Source organism: Chlamydotis macqueenii, chromosome 23 (assembly GCF_036417535.1).
Source record: "Chlamydotis macqueenii isolate bChlMac1 chromosome 23, bChlMac1.mat, whole genome shotgun sequence".
Classification (NCBI taxonomy): domain Eukaryota; kingdom Metazoa; phylum Chordata; class Aves; order Otidiformes; family Otididae; genus Chlamydotis; species Chlamydotis macqueenii.
Window position 1 is genome coordinate 1,882,427 of NC_141578.1, and position 15,372 is coordinate 1,897,798.

At 57.3% G+C, this 15,372-nt stretch overlaps 1 protein-coding gene across 1 annotated transcript; it reads right to left on the reverse strand.

The window, feature by feature from the left end:
* Positions 1 to 7,248: 7,248 nt before the first annotated feature.
* TNNI1 (troponin I1, slow skeletal type) lies at positions 7,249 to 14,043 on the reverse strand. The gene is made up of 8 exons (XM_086765889.1): positions 13,972 to 14,043; positions 11,732 to 11,766; positions 10,912 to 10,953; positions 10,145 to 10,276; positions 9,970 to 10,059; positions 9,329 to 9,505; positions 7,952 to 8,062; positions 7,249 to 7,623 (listed from the first exon to the last, which is right to left on the reverse strand). Exons 4-7 carry the CDS (start codon positions 10,268 to 10,270, stop codon positions 7,955 to 7,957), a joined length of 501 nt encoding a protein of 166 aa, XP_086622015.1. The 5' UTR covers positions 10,271 to 10,276; positions 10,912 to 10,953; positions 11,732 to 11,766; positions 13,972 to 14,043; the 3' UTR covers positions 7,249 to 7,623; positions 7,952 to 7,954.
* Positions 14,044 to 15,372: the final 1,329 nt, after the last annotated feature.

Below are 15,372 nucleotides of genomic sequence, written 5' to 3' on the forward strand. Positions count from 1 at the left end.
TCCCATTAAAACACCTCCGCCGGGTGCAGCCCAGCCCTTTCCAAAGAGCGTGGGAGGGTGCCCGGCTCCTTTCAGCCTTTTCTGGACATCTTGGATGGAGCTGCCGTGGCCTCCCCTTCATTCCGAGCTTTACTGCAGTAGAAAGCACTGGTGAAGTCTTAGAAGTGGCTGAGGCGTGGGTGGGGGGGTCCAGTTTTTGGGTGCTGAAGCCCCGTGCCAGAGGTGGGCTGTGTGCCCAGGCTCATCCCATGCCCAGACCCAGTCCACCAAACCTATTGTCCCCCCTCAAGCTGGTCCTGAGACCCCGTCCCCCAACACTTGCACAGGGCAACCCTTTCCTCCAACGGGCAGGTGTGAAGGCAATGCCTCATGGGGGAGATGGGGGCATCCAGACACAGCAGAGCTGGGCCCAAGGCTGGTTTTCAGCTGCGGTTGGCCCCAGTGCGTGGCATGGCCAGGACCCCAGCGCTCCCACTTGCTGGAGGCAGCTGGGCGGCTACGGCAGCGGATGCCTGTGGAAAAACGTCATCTGGGACCCCCGAGTACAAACCCAGCCTCTGATCCTGGTGAGAGCCGTCTCTCCGCCAGCCCGAGGGGCTGGTTGTAGGGCTGGGCTTGCCACACGTACCGCCAGCCCACAGGGGCGTGCCCGGGACCTCAGCAACACAAGGAACTATTTTAATCAAAGGCTCCTGATTAAAACCCCATTTCTAAAAGACAGCCCTGTCAAACGAGCCGTCTGCTCCAAGCAGAGCTCGTTCTCTGTTTTTCCTTCTTGCAGTCATCACTTGGCTTTCAAGTGTTTTCATACACACAGAAAACTCAGCAAGTTGTGACATAAGCAAAACCAAAATTACTTAAATAACCTTGCAAGCGTCCTGCTAATTGCTGACAAGCTATATATAGCAGTCCAGCATCAGCCAGTTACTATAAAGCAATAAACCTTTCTGAATAATGCACAGCGAGCACTTCGCTTGCCAAACCCATTGCCAAAGGATATCACCGAAGAACAGGACTTAACGGGATTTCGAAAAGGATTAGCCTGAACGTAGCGAAAGAACACCCCCAGCTAGGATGCACACGGCAAAGGAATATCAAACCTCACAGTTTGTGATTCCTTTTATTGTTGAGATGAAGATATTCTAGACAGGCGTTTAGCGACCGGGGCTTAGGCAGAGGACGAGCCTCGATGACACTCGCCCTTCACACCGCCCTGGTCCTTATTTTCAGCTCAGACCTCTTGAGCTGACCGTGGTTTCCTGTCTATTTAAGACTCCTCAATGGGTTTCTCATCCATGGACTTGTCTGGTTTCCCTCAGACCCAGGAGAACTGTTAGTATAAAGAACATCTTTCAGCAAGGAGTTCCCCAGGTCTATTCCCCACTGCTACAAAAGCCTCCACCTCTCCCTTAATTTCAGTGAGGTCCTGCTGAGCTGTTTGGCAGCACAAAGCATTGATCTTCCGTGGTTTTGAGATTTTTGCTTCCGCAGAGCATTTAGCTCATATTTTCCCTGATGTTCCTTGTGTTCACCATAATGCCAAGCCAGCATTCCCAAGTAGGCAGCAACCAGCCCAGAGCCCATCATCTTCTCTATGAAGTCATGTTGGATTTTTCCCTCTGTGTGTCACTTTATATGCCCCCAAACATCCCCTGCCCATTATCCCCAAAGCCCAAGTCCTGCAAGATCCTCCTGAACATCTGCGTCATCAGCCCTTATCTCTGCTATGCCGAATACGTAGCAATTATCAGCAGTTTGTTATCTCACCATCGTTTCCGATCTGCTAATTGATTATTTACTTCTCATTGGACTTTCCCTCTTAGTGGTGGCTGACCTAAAGGTCTTTGCTTCTGGAAGTCCAGGAAAACTCTTCTCTACCAGGTTGCCCTTATCTGCAAGCTCATTGATGCTTTCAGTGAACGCCAGTCAATTTGTGAGGCTGGACTTCCCTTTACAACAGCTATTTTGGCCACCTTGAGCTCACCACCAAGGCCCAGACCAAACTGCAAGTCCACAAAGCTGGAGGTGATGAAATTAGGCAGGGGGATGAGTCCGTGAGGGGAAGGGATGCTCAGAGCAACCAGTCTGACATTTATCCAGGTCGGCCCTGTGCACCAGGCTGTCCCAGATCTATGAGGCGAGGAAAGCTGTCTGCTCTGGGCTGAGGGAGTTGTGCTGCAGGACTCCGCTGCGTGCAGGCCAGGCCCCGGTGTAAAACTGCGCTCCTCTACGGGTACCCGCTTTGCGCCGGGGTGGCTCTCCAGCCACTTCGCAGGACAGCTCTGCCAGCAGACCTGCATCTGCCTGAGGAGCTCAGGGAGGCCAGATCTCCATCTGATGCAGATCAGCAGAAGACACCCATCTCTGCCCACTAAGGAGCTAGACTGGTATCAGCAGGGTTTTTTTTGTCCCTTGGGAACGGTGTCCTGTGTCTCATTGCTGTGCAGAGCCTGTTTCTTTGGCTACAGGGCAGTGGAGAGCTTCCAGTTTCCACAATGGTGCTGTAATTAGGACATTCCTCAACCTCACCCCGGGGCCCAGCGGTGAACCCTCCACCTCCACCCTTTTTGCCCGTGGCAGTCCCCCAGCACCGGCCACAGCTCGGTTCCTCCCTTGGCTCCACCAGCTCATCCCTGCTGAGCTGCTGCGGTGGAACGGAGACAGCAGCATCTTCTGCCTGGGCTTCCCCAGCAGGTCAGGGCATGGGGCTCCATGGACAGGAAAAAGGGGTTTTCACCCTTGTTCAGCTGCCATCCCACCACTGCAGTGATGCAACAGCTCATGAGGGTCCCACCAGCAAACGCTTTAAAAGCTCCACTCCCCCCAGCACACAGAGGTCTCCCTGCATCCCTGCTCTGGTGCTGGGATGGTCCAGGTCCTTCCCCAGCTCCAGTTCCTTCAGCTTTTGGAAAGATGTGTGCGGTGCACTAGAAACTGGTAGTACTGGGATACCTCTGCTGTGCAAAGAAAGCCAGAAAGTGCCTGAGATTGGTGTGTGTTTGCTCAGAAACCGAACAAAACCCAACTGCAGAATTTCTGTTCTCTGTAGGAAAGGAATAACTGTTGTCCAAACTACCTTGCACCTGGCTAGCAGAGCGCTTTTTTTAATTTGTAATTTAACTTTAAAAAAAAAAAAAACACACATATTTTAGACAAATCTTCGTTCACAGATGCCACCGTGGTGCCCCACGGATGCTATAGTGTCTTTCAGGTTCCCATTCTCCCCAGCAGATTGGCCTCAGTAGATGCCATCTCCTGTAGCCTCCCAGGTCTAACAAGGAAGAACCATGGGCATCCCCTGAAAGTGATGTCAGTGGAAACTTTTCAGGACGTGGATCAAATAAGTGTAACTCACTGCCAGCACAGCGCATGAAATTAGCTGCGATGAATGAGAAATCCCCTCTGATGTGAGCAGAGCGTGAGAGGGCTCAGGTCAGAGCAAGGGACGATGGACAAGACGGACGTAACCCGCTCACGCCAAGCACCCCAGCCCACCCCCGTTCCTCCCCAGGGCTGCAGGACCCGAGCCTGGAGGACTGCAGGAGGGCAAAATATAGGTGAGGAAACTGGTTTCTCCCCATTTTACACCACAGGGGACACATGGGACCCGCAGTGACGCCTCCCGGGGCGATGGCTGGTTATGCTGTGTCCCTGCCGATGTGGCGCGGTTGCCCCCGGGTCACCTCCCGCGCAGCTGCGACTGCGGGGTTTGGTCCTGCGCCGGCAGCACCGCGGAGGCCGCGGAGCCGTGGTGGGTAATGTTTAACCTTTGCCTCCAGAACTGCAGCCTGGCATTCAACCCCGCGCAGGCCAGGGTGCTGCAGTGGTCGTCAGAGGCCGTGGGATAATCTTTACCTCTTCCCACGCCGGGGGTTGCCCAGTGCTGATAGTCCTCCCGTCCTTCCTCCCTTTGCGGGTCCAGCCGCCAGCTGAGCTGCAAGTATGCTCAGGGAAATATCTGGGCACAGTTCAGATGTCTCTAGGCATGACCGGTTAGCAGGGAGGTCCCAGAGCACCCTAGGAAAGGAAGGGGCCATTGCACAACCAACTAGAAGAGACATTTTTGAAAGACCACATCAGGCCAAGCTCTTTGCGTCTCCCTCATTGCAGCTTTGCCAGCAAAACCTTTCCAGTAGAAAATCATAGAACCACAGAATCTTTAAGGTCGGAAAAGACCTCCAAGATCATCAAGTCCAACCGTCAACCTAACACCACCATGTCCACTATCCTGAAAATCATTGTGTTGATTAATATTTTTTTATACTGTTCAATTTAAACGATTTCTGCCATTTCAAGCTTCCAGCGCTTTGCTTTGTTTTGCTTTGCTTTGCCTTGGGGGTTCTGGGCTGCAGTGGAACAGTCTGGAGGACGGCAGGGACAGGACCCTGCTCAGCTCAGGGAGACAGGGCTGCCTCTTGCATTTCTTCTGGAAATAAATACAATTTCACTAGCAGCTGCTCCAGCACCGTCTTCTCTCTGTTGCAAGCCTTGCAAGTCCCCCTTTGGGGCTGACTTTTCAGAAAGAACGGGTCACTGTAGGGTTCCTTTCCAGTTCAGGGAGGAGAAACTGGGACTGATGCCATCTCGGAGGGAAGGAACAGAGGGACTGCAGGGCTGGTGCAAGGGAAGCCCGGCACATCCTGGGAGGAAAGGCGCGACCTGCCCCTTTCGCCAAGGGGATCGCTGGGCTCCAGCTGGCCCAGAGCCACAGCAGCAGCTCCAGAGCGAAGGCGGAGGAGAAGACTTGGCTCCCAGTCCCCTGCTCCAACCAGGAGAGCCTCGTGCTCAGAGCAGACAGCTGCGTTTTCCCCTTGAGAGTCAATCCCTCTAACGAGATGGGGTTTTTCTGTGTTTCTAATAAAGCTGAAATCCACAAAACTTTGTTTTCCCATGACCCACCAACGTGTTTTTCCCCTGGAGAAGGATGAAAGAAAGACATGGCGACTGGGGAGCACCATACTTTGAAAAATCAGGGGAACTTGCAGAGCAAAGAGTTTGGGGGTTGGGTTTTTCTTCCCCCTCGTAATCCAAAACACCAGGCAGCCATGCAAAGTTAGCCGCAGCCGATGAGGAGTGCACGTGGGCCCTGCTGCGCGCACCCCGGCTGGCTGTCACCGTGGCTGCAGGGATGCGCCGGCGAGCCATCAGGTTTTGCTGGGCACAGGCACGGGCTGGCTGCTGAGCACTGACCGGAGCCTGGTCCCACAGCGCCCGTCGCCTGTATCGCCTTTCATCTCACCACCAACACTCCCTGCCCCACAAACACCACCTCTTCTTTTTCTAAATTGCCAAATCAGCATAATTGCACTAAGCTCGGAGCGGCTGTTCTCAACCTGGACTTGGCTTGCCATTTTCTGCTTCTGCTCCAGGTCTGAAGAAGGCTTTGTTTCCATGAAGCCTCTCTGCATTTTCCAGCTATACCAGTTGGTCAGGTAACAGTTAGTACCTCTCCCTCCACGCCTTTCTTCCCCTGCCAGGATCGCTGCCGAGTGTGTGAGTTCCCTCTGGGGATAGCGCGCGCGGCGAGATCCCAGGACGCCGCTTCGGCACGGCTCCCGCTCGGGCAGCCGGCTCAGAGGGGCGAGATTGTAGCCGAAACCTTTTGCTTCGAGTGGTGGGGCAGGTTGAGCCGTGGATGTCACCACTCACGATCTCTGATGGCCTCCCAGAGCAGAGCCGCCTGGATTGGCCAAGAAAGAAGCTCGCTCCCCAGGGCTGCGCCTGCCGGGATCCCATCCCGAGGTGCACGGGGTGAGGGCAACTGGTCAGCGGGTCCTGGCGTTATACTGGGCTGCGGCTGCTCCAGTTCAGCTTGGCAAGGAAAAAATGAGGGGAAAAGGCACTGTGTGCTGTGCAACGGCTCTGGTCGTGCGGGGGGTGGTCCTGTTCCCAGTCAGCCCGATGCTGATGGGGATGGCGGGCCAGGTGGGAACGCAAAGGCTGAGCCCCTGTGCTTGCTGAGGGAGTGAAGGTGGATTTTTCCAGTCAATAGTCTCCTCTGATCTAACCCTAATTTGGAGGAGAGTTTTCATATTGAGTGTTAAATTCTCTGTGAGGGAGCTGCGGGTGTTGCGGCAGCCCGAGTGCTAATGACCATGCTAGAAGTGTTCCCGTCAGACTATCCGCCCGAACCCGCTGCCCAGGGACAACGGTGAGCATTTCCACGCAGGAACCCTGAGTTGGCCGAAGAAGGGAATGTGACGCCCGGAGCAATCCAGCTGTCCTCAGGGAAACCCAAACCCCCCTCCCTAGGATGGCTCTGATGAAATGCAATGTTTTTCTGGGAAGATCGAGCTCTGTTGGAGACCACGCACTTTCTGATGCTGTTTCCTTCCAGCCCAGGTTCCTGTCTGGGTGCCTGCACTTTGCTCCGAGTTTACAGCGTCGTCCGTACTTTACGAGCTCCCTGCGCAGGGACGGGGCTGTGCTGCCAACACCCGCACGGTGCCACGGGTTTGAAACCGCGGATGCTGTCATTCCCCTGGATGCAGGGGGACACGGACGGGGCGCTGCCACAGCCACCACGAGCACGCCATGGGGGCTGAGCCGCAGCATCTCCCGCAGTGCAACCAGGCAGAAAAACCAATTTGGTGCAAATTCTCACCCATTCTCCCCTCCGGCCCTGCTCAGGGGATGAGCTGGTGCATTCCCAACTGCTTGCACTCAACTAGCCACAGTTTCGGGGGCTGCAATAGAGAAAATGATAGGGCCAGTGGGGAAGCACGAGCTGTTTGGCCTGAAAGATGGATTCACCTCAGGCTCTCCCAAAACATTGCTCAAATTAAGCCCTGAAATGGGGCTGCCCCAGTTTCCACAGCTCTGGTGCCTGTGATGGGGTGGGGGGTGGGGGAGTTGGTGCCCGGGTGAAGAAGCTCTGAAGGCTTTTCAGCACAGGAGTGAGGATCCCCCATCTCCAAGCCGAGACCCACGCCTGGCTGCTTGGGAGGCTGGAGCGTCGTCGGAGCCTGCGAGGGCTGCGGTGCACGGGAGGGGAGAGGGGTGGCTGCGTGTGGGACCGAGGGGTCACAGCAGAACTGGTGGGGCAGCGGCGACACCGGGGAGCACCTGGGGGGGCTGGAAGACATGAGCCCAAAGCAAGTCTGATCCCAGGATATGCGGCTGGCCTGGGCGCCAGCAAAGGGACGCTGCAGGGTGGCAAGGAAGGAGCGGGGTACCTTCCCCAGCGGGCTGTGGCGCAGCGCCTGCCCCTCGCCGATGCTCCCGGAGTGACGAGCCCACGCGGCGCTCTGCCCGGGAGATCGCCCTTTAATACACGTGCACCACACGGGTACATCTCAGGCTGCACCCGCCGGGGGTTTTGGGGTGGGAGGACCAGCAGCCATCTCCGGGGCCTCTCTGCAGTGGTGGGAGGGGAGGGATGGCCAGCGGCCCCTTGGAGACAGCATGGCCCGTGCAGGTGATACCAGGGAGCCGCTGTGCCGGGGCCGTGCGGGAGCAGGGCTGATGGCGGAGTGGAAAGAAAGAAGCTTGGATCTCCTTCCCACACAGTCGTCCACGTGTGTCAGCTCAGTGGTGCGTTCAGGGGAAGGGCATAAGGAGTACGGAGGGGGAGCAAGGGAAAGGCAGGCAGCAGGGGTGGAGCGGCTCTTCTTCCCGATGCTCCTGTGGGGAAGAAACAGAGCAGAGCGGTGAGGCAGAAGAGGAGCTGGTGACAGCAGCCCGAAGTTGGTGGCAGCGATGGCCGTGCGGTGCAGGAGGAGTGTGGTGTTCCCGGGAGAGCCGAAGAGGACAAGCTGGGAGAGGACAGCTGCTGGCAGGGACATGCGGGACAGGCACCCATCCCAAGCGTGGGGTGGGAGATGGGGCACGCGATGCCCTTTTCTGTAATGAGTGGGGACAGTGTTTGCATTTGCCTGGACAGAAGCGCAGGTCGGGGATGCTGCAGGGAGCGCGGGGCATCGCTGGAGGAGGAGGAGGACTGGTCACCTACCTCTCACTGGCCCGTGGGGGACTTGGCAGCATCGAACATCTTCTTCCGCCCCTCCATCCCCGACATGGCCTCCACGTTCTTGCGCCAGTCACCCACTTCCACGGGGCGCTCCTGCCAGGAGGGACGGGGACAGTGGTTGTGATGGCCGCGTGACGGGGCGGCCAGCAGCCCCACACTGTCCCACCCTGTTGCACAGAGCCCTCGGTCCCGGTGTGCCCCTGCAAACAGCGGTCTGGTCCCTGCAGGGGGCTCTGGATTCATGGGGATACCCTCCCAAAGCCTGGCCAAGTTGCATTAATGCACCAGAAGGCACAAAAATCCCAGAAAATTTCTTTAGGAGGAAGAAACCAGCATATGGGACTTACTCCAGATTTATACCATCACACCAGGGCAAACGCAAGCAAAAACTCCTTCTACGCTCTCAACCCACGTAAAACCCATTTCCACCTTCTCCAGGACTGGGATTGCTGCTGTGACAGTGAGAGCCTGGCAGCCGCTTCCAGAGTGGGCAGGGGAGATGACGGCAGTGCTGGGATCGTGCCCAGGTGTCTGCTCTGCCAACCCACAAGCATTCATAGATTACAAGCCATGCCCCAAAATCATCTCACGACATCTAAAATAAACTCAGGTCTATTCACCACCTGGCGCTGAGGACTGTAAACACAGTTTCTATCCAAAGGGCTGAAATTGTGCTATACCAGCAAGGGGGGCAAAAAGGTAAAATAACTGAAAATTGAGATTCCGTTCCAATCTGCTGAGCTGGGACCAAAAGGTAAAACCCCTCTGGGGAGAGGCCCTAGGGAAACGGCACAACTCTTCCCGTTGGGTGCCTGCACACCCCAGGCAGGTTTGGGCATCGCTCTCCATCACTGGTATTGAGAGAGACCTTCCCCTCTCGCGTCTCTGCAGAGACAGCCTGAACTGGGCCGTGTATCTCAGGCCAAGCGTGCTTGCTGGGCTTGCTCTGCCTTATCTAATCTGGGTCTGGGAGTTTCCTGGGTGTGACTGTGCCGAATAGGAGCTCTCCTGGTGCCCTAGGAGACCAAAGACCAAACGCTCTGCAAGTGCGGCTCAACAGACGTGCCAAGGGGGCCCCAGCCGAAACACCCCCACATGCTTTAGGAGGGAAAAGCATCATGGGCACAGCCCTAAATCTGACTTGTTATCCTCCACCAGTTACCAGGCCCAGTCAAACTGCTCCCACGTGGTCCTACAACGTCCCACAATGGGCAGTGCCTCACAAGGACTGCCCCGTGCTATTTCTGAGCCTACAAAGGATGAGCACAACCCACGCAGGCTTCAGGCTTCCACCTTGGAGACGGGCAAGGGCATCCCTAGGAGGTGTCTCCATCTCTGCCCTCCAGAAGAGTCACCCACCTTCTCTGTGTCCTCCTTCTTGACAGACTTCAGGTTGGCTCTCAGATCCATGGACACCTTGTGCTTGGAGCCCAGCAGAGCCCTCAGCATGGCATCGGCGGAGACACGGACTCGCCGCAGGGGGGGTCGCTTGAACTTTCCTCGGAGATCGAGCACTTTGATTTTCAGATCTTTAATCTGCAGATTGAGGAAAGGAGGAGGAGTGGGACATCATCACATGGCTGCCTTGCGCAAAAAGCTCCTGAGTGAAGCAGGAGTCTTTGTCAACACAGGGTCTGCGCCCCTCCTGCTGCCGTGAGGACCACCTCCACCGAGGGTCTGTCCACCTGAGCACAGAGCTGTGGTCATTGCCTTATCCCAGCCCGCTCAGATGGCAGCTGCAGCACAAGAAGGAGCTCTCAGACCCAGAAGGGGTGACCGGCAGAGCAAGGAGGTTGCCTGTGGACCCAGTGGACAATTCCCTGAGGCGGGGATGGCCCTCGTGCTGGGTGGTGCCTTGCAGAGCAATACCAACCCTTAGATAACCGTGGTCGTGCCCCACAACCAAGCTCAGCTCAGACCATGACAGACACCCCCCGAGGCCCCAGCGACCGCCTGGGAGGGAGTTAACGTAGAGGCAAACGGACCCTCCTGCCTCCTACCTCTCGGGTGTTATGGTTGCATTTTGCTTCGATGTCGTATCGCTCTTCGTCCACAATTTCCACCTTCTCGTGCAGCTCCCTGCACAGGTCCTGGGGGCCAAGCACAACGGGAGAGCGGTGAGAGATGCCCCCACGTTCCCAAGAAGCTTGCTCCACCTTCGGACCTGAGAAATACCTGGAGCTGGCTCAGGGAAAGCCCACTGGTGTGCAGTGGTGTGATCCGCTCAGACAGATATCGTTCCTTCTCTGCCTGCTTGTCCACGATCTCCTGTTCCCACTCCTCCTTCGCTTTTGCCAGCATCAAACTCTACAAGCACAAGTAAACGGCAGAGGTGTGAACAGACAGGCTCCTCTGATCCCCCTGAGCCTCCTCGCTCAACCTCTATAGGATGGGACAGTCCTGTCCCAAACCTCCTCCCTGCTGTAGCTGTCCTCCCAAAATCACTGTGCTGCTGCAACACACATTAAAAAAAAAAATCCCTGTGCCTTTTGTGTGGTGCCCCTGAAGTCAGGGGAAGAGCAGGGCCAGAGACACCACGGGGCTGCGGCGGCAGCGGTCCCAATGGGTGCTGACGTCGGCACTTTCTCTGCGTGGGTCCGCTCTGCTGAGGCAGTAAATGATCTTCCCCAGCCACAGCTCAGGGAGATCCCAAGGCAGAGCTGCTGCTGCACAGACACGAGGGTTGTGGCTTTGGAGCTGAAGGTGTTGGAGTCCCTCCCGCCTTGGTAACGGGGGGGTGGGGGAGGTTTGTTTGGTGTACGGACCTCAAAGCCCACATGAGTGAGGACTTCTGAGAAGACAAGCGGTGGGAAGGGGAGCTGCTCCCCAAGGCCCATACCTCTGCCATTCCTCATCACTGTCCCACCGACCGCGCGCTTCAGCCCCAGCTCCTTTTCCCCGGCGAGACAAACCCCAGGGAGTTTCCAGCCCTCGGGACTCACCTTCAACAAGAGTTTGCGTGAGGCTGTGATCTTGGATTTTCTCTAGGGGAAAGGGGAGGGAAACAAACAAAAAAAAAATCTTTGAAAACAAACTCACAGTAAATGCAGAGCAACATCGAGATCGCTCCCAAAAGGAAAGGCGCTTACCTCCCTGCTGGCAGGCACGCGTTGCGGAAGGAGCAATAAGGAACAAGAGAAGAGAAGAGGGCGTCAGTGAATGAGAGTAAGAAGAGTGACAGTCAAGAAAAGCACCTCGTGTGACTGCAGCTGGTTTCCTAATTTCTCTAACAGCTGCCACCTGCAAGCGAGCCAGGTCTGAGTGACGGTGCTCTCTGGAAATGCAGCGGGCGCTCAGAAAGCCCAAACGCCACTCGAACGCGGCCCAGGAGCTGCCGCGGTGCCCGCAGTGCCAGCCCCAGCTCAGGCTCTGCGGCGTGGGCCACAGCACCCTCGCTCACACCTTCCCCGCGCAGCCGGGCGCCGGCACACGGGATGCGCCGATCCTGCTCAGGTGTGCAGGGCCGAGGCACCTCCGCATCGCTGCCTGATGAGAGCCCTGCACGGAGGTCTCTCCCCTTCACGTTATGTTTGTGCTACGAAGAGCCTCACGGCAAAGCGAGTGGTGCTGCCCACCTCGGATCCCTGTTTCGGGATCTGGGAAAGCTCCAAGGTTTGAATCTGGACATTAAAATGGCTAACAATTTTTCTTTAAAGATAGTTGGTCTGGTCTGGTCTCCCAGACAAATGGACAAGCTCAGCGGCACGAGCAGCCCAGCAGCCGGGCGAGGATGTAGTAAAATCTGAGGGAAACTTGTGGTACTTACGGCTCTGGCATTGTGGTGTTGCGCTCTTCGCCTGCAAAACCAAAGAGAAAGATGCTGAAACAAAGACCCAAATCCCAAATTCACTGGAACGGAGAAAGTGGCGGTGGCAGCAGGATGCTCCTGAGGTCCGGTGCTGCCCCGTGCCGTCGGCGGAGGGAAGCGACTCGGCAGCCTCGCCATCCCGCTGTGAAACACCGAGATGAGCCGCTCAGCTCCCGGGAAATCTCGGTTCAGACGAGCCCCAGCCTGCCCGGCCCTGCGGGACTCGGTCTGCTGCTCCCCGGGGGTTTTCCCAAGCACCGAGCTGCTCCCCCGCCGGCTGCGGCACCCACCCCAGCTCGGGGCGAGGGGATGGGGGCGAGCGTGGCTGGCAAGCTCAGGAGGAACTGGGGCACCTCGGGGCCCCCTGCACCACTTCGGGTCCGGGAACGCACAGCTCCCCATGGGGAACCGCAGGGACGGCAGAGCCAGGACCCATCTCCAGAGCGACGGCAAGGGGCAGCGGGTCAGGGCTGAGCAGATGCCTTTCGCATCCGCAGCCCCGGTGAAATACTCACGGGTTCATATTTTAAATTTCCTTGGTAACCCTATGCCCTGGCAGCTGCTTCACAACGCACTGCCTCGCTGGCCTCCCCGGCACTGCCCCTGACACCTCCCGCTCGCCAAGAAGCCGGGGCACCTCTGAGTAACAGAAAAGTGTGAGGGAAAATGCCAATCAATTTCCTTTTTTCCCCCTTTCCCACCAGGAGTAACAAACCGAAGCCCCTTCTTGGAAGGAAACAGCATTTTCCCATGGTGGGTTCAGTCATTTTCCTTAGAACTGAAATGGCAAAGCTGAGATTTTTTTGCCTTGATCTCTTTGCATCCTCCTAAATTTGGAAACTGTTTTAAACCCCAAAGATTCCTGCTGGGGGACAGAAAAAAAAAATAATTCTTGTCTCAAACAGTGGCTCCCTGGCGTGCACGGAGCCCGTGCCGAGGAAATCTCAGGGTGCCTTTGGGAGCAGCTCACCTCTCAGCCCTGTCCGCTTGTCCCTGTCCCCTGCCCATGCCTCGCGCTGCCTGGGGAACGAAGTTTGTGGGGGAAATGCCACATAATCCCAGCAGGAATCATCTCCCCGGGAGCCTGTCAGTTCCCTGGATTTTCTTGGTAAACCCAGGATTTACCAAGAAGAGGATTTATTTATTTTTTTTCCATCCCAAAAGCCACACCAGTCAGATGCAGCCGGAGCTGCCTTTCTGGAGGTTTTTGGGCGATACACCAAATATCGCAGAGGACATACGGGGAAGGTGGTGGCTTCTTTTGCCTGACACCAGTGCACTGAGCAAGCTGGGTCTCTGCTGCTCCTCCCCCAATTTATTCCTGGAGAGGCAGAAAAGCCTGTGGCTGTCTGGAGGTGAGAAAGGGCTGGGCAGAGCCTCTCAGCGTCTCCCGCCTTCCCCGCTGGAGCGAAGCCCAGCGTCCCCAGAAGGTGGGACCCACACCGCACCTCGGGCTGATGACCTCTACCAAGGTCAATCAATTTTGAGGGCCAGATGTTTCTAAATGGGCTTCCTGGAGGACAGGCAGGGCTCAGCTGGACCGGTAAGCCATCCCCAGCGATCCTGCGCAGGGACTTTTGGGCTCCAGCCTGATCCGGAGCATCCGCAAGAGACTTTGCTCTCTGATGGGGACCAGAGGATCCGGACGAGCCAATTCTGCACTGTTCGCATGCCCCGAGCCGTGAAAACCTTAGAAAGCTTATTAAACCATTAAATCGTGGAAATCCCTCAAAGAAATAACCCCCAGTCAGTCCTGACACCCTCCCCCACCCCAGGGGACTGGGCACATCCACGGAGACGCGCCCAGCCAGGGGACGCCCCACACGCCGCTCGCAGCCCCAGCCTCACCTCCCTGGTCACACGAGTGACCGGGAGCCGTCAGGCTGGGACACGCAGGCAAGAGCCCCCCAAAACAGCCGATTTTCAGGAAAAATGAGCAAATCTCAGCTCCAGAGCCAGGCTGGGCATTTTAGTGGTATTTCTTCCCATCGTGGTCTCACCAATCGTCTCTCCAAGAGCAGAGAAAATGCCTGAGCAACCTCAGACGGGGTGAGAAACTCAGAAAAATTCACATGCTGGGGCCTCCTCTCCGCTGTGCCGCCGCGTGCGAGTGCCGGCGGTCCCACGCTCGTGCCCGCGTCGCTTCCAGCACACCCGGGGAGTCGCGGGTGGGGGACCCCGGGCAGCGCCTTACCTCAGGGCCGTGCGGGAGGGAGGTGATGCCTGGCCTCCGGAGAGCCGCGCACTGCCGGGAGCCGGCGGCGGAGGGGGAGTATTAAATCGCAGCCCGCCTGCAAGTGGTCAGTAAAAATAGCACAAATCCCCTCTCGTGTGCACACGTTTGCCACGAGCCTCAGCGCTCCATGACGTGCTGCACACACCTGGGGCGCCGTCTTGAACACGGGGTGACACACGCGTGTCGCCCGGGCGCGTTAGTGCACCCGTGTTTTGCTGCACCCGTGACCCCCATGCGATTTGGTGAATTCCTGTGCTGTTTGTGTGTGAATCGCCCCAGCTGGGCCGGCGCTCGCTGCCCAACGCCCCACTCACACGCGTGTTGCGTGTGAGCACGCGGACGTGCCGGGTCGGGCTGACCACGGTGCGATGGCCACGCCCGTGCAGACGGGGTGCGTTCTTCACGGCACATCTGCCTCGCTCCTCTCCGACGTAAACCAGCACCAGAGACGCTGGAAAAGCCCTGAGTCTGCAAGGAGGCACCAATCATGAGCCAAAATACTACAGAGCTTTTTCTCTGCAGAAAATCTCCTGATTGTTTTTTCTTAATTTTTTTTTTTATTTTCTTTATTTCATTCAGAAATTCTCTGCAGGAACGCGGGGTTGTGAGCAGCCTGGAGAGCTGATGCGGCGCTGACCCGCGCTCCGACAGGCTGGAAGCACTGGTGATGATCCCGCGGGAGCGCTGGCCAAGGGGTCTCCCTGGAGCTGCCAGAGCAGGAGGGCAAAGCCGCTCAGAGCCAGGGCAGGGCGCACCGCCGAGAGATGATGGGGTGACACAGCAGAAGTGGGGTTACAGCATCAGGCCGGGTGGCCGGTTGGGACCAAGGATGAGCAGTCTCCGTTTCGGAGTGCGGGACCAGCCAGACTCGCCCAGCACGCGTGGGGCTGCTGGAGTCAGCCCTTCACAAGCCCGAATGTTTTCCCCGTGAAATTCTTGAAAAGCAGCAAAAAAACTGCTGCCTTGCCCCCCACAAAGCCCCTTGCCCAGCATCCCGGCGGAGGGAGGACCGTAGGGCCAGGCAGCACCTGTTCCCCGGGATATTTTTAGGGGCGAGTTTAGGAGCACACAATTCCCTGCGTGCGGCCCAGCAGGGACAATGCCCGGTATTTTAATCCCCGGGGCTATTACGGTTGCGAGGGACACGCAGCTGCGTGCACGGGGTCGCTCCTGTGGTGGGGAGCAACGGCAGCCCCCCCCGTCCTGCAGAGCAGGGGATGCGTGGCCGCCCTCCCCAGACCCTTCCCCGGATCCTTCCCCCCCTGGACACCAAGGGGGGAGCTGTGCCCTGGCCCGGGGCGACCCAGTGGCCCCCAAGCTGGTGCGAGGTCGGTGACGGTGATGGTGATGGTGGCAGTG

What these genes read in the sequence shown, in the direction of transcription:
- TNNI1 (XM_086765889.1), bottom strand. Translation starts at nt 10,270, where the DNA reads ATGCTGGCAAAAGCGAAGGAGGAGTGGGAACAGGAGATCGTGGACAAG. An exon ending in GCAACCATAACACCCGAGAG is followed by an intron (nt 9,506 to 9,969) that starts GTAGGAGGCAGG and finishes CTCAATCTGCAG; the next exon opens with ATTAAAGATCTGAAAATCAA. An exon ending in AGAAGGAGGACACAGAGAAG is followed by an intron (nt 8,063 to 9,328) that starts GTGGGTGACTCT and finishes CCCTCCTGGCAG; the next exon opens with GAGCGCCCCGTGGAAGTGGG.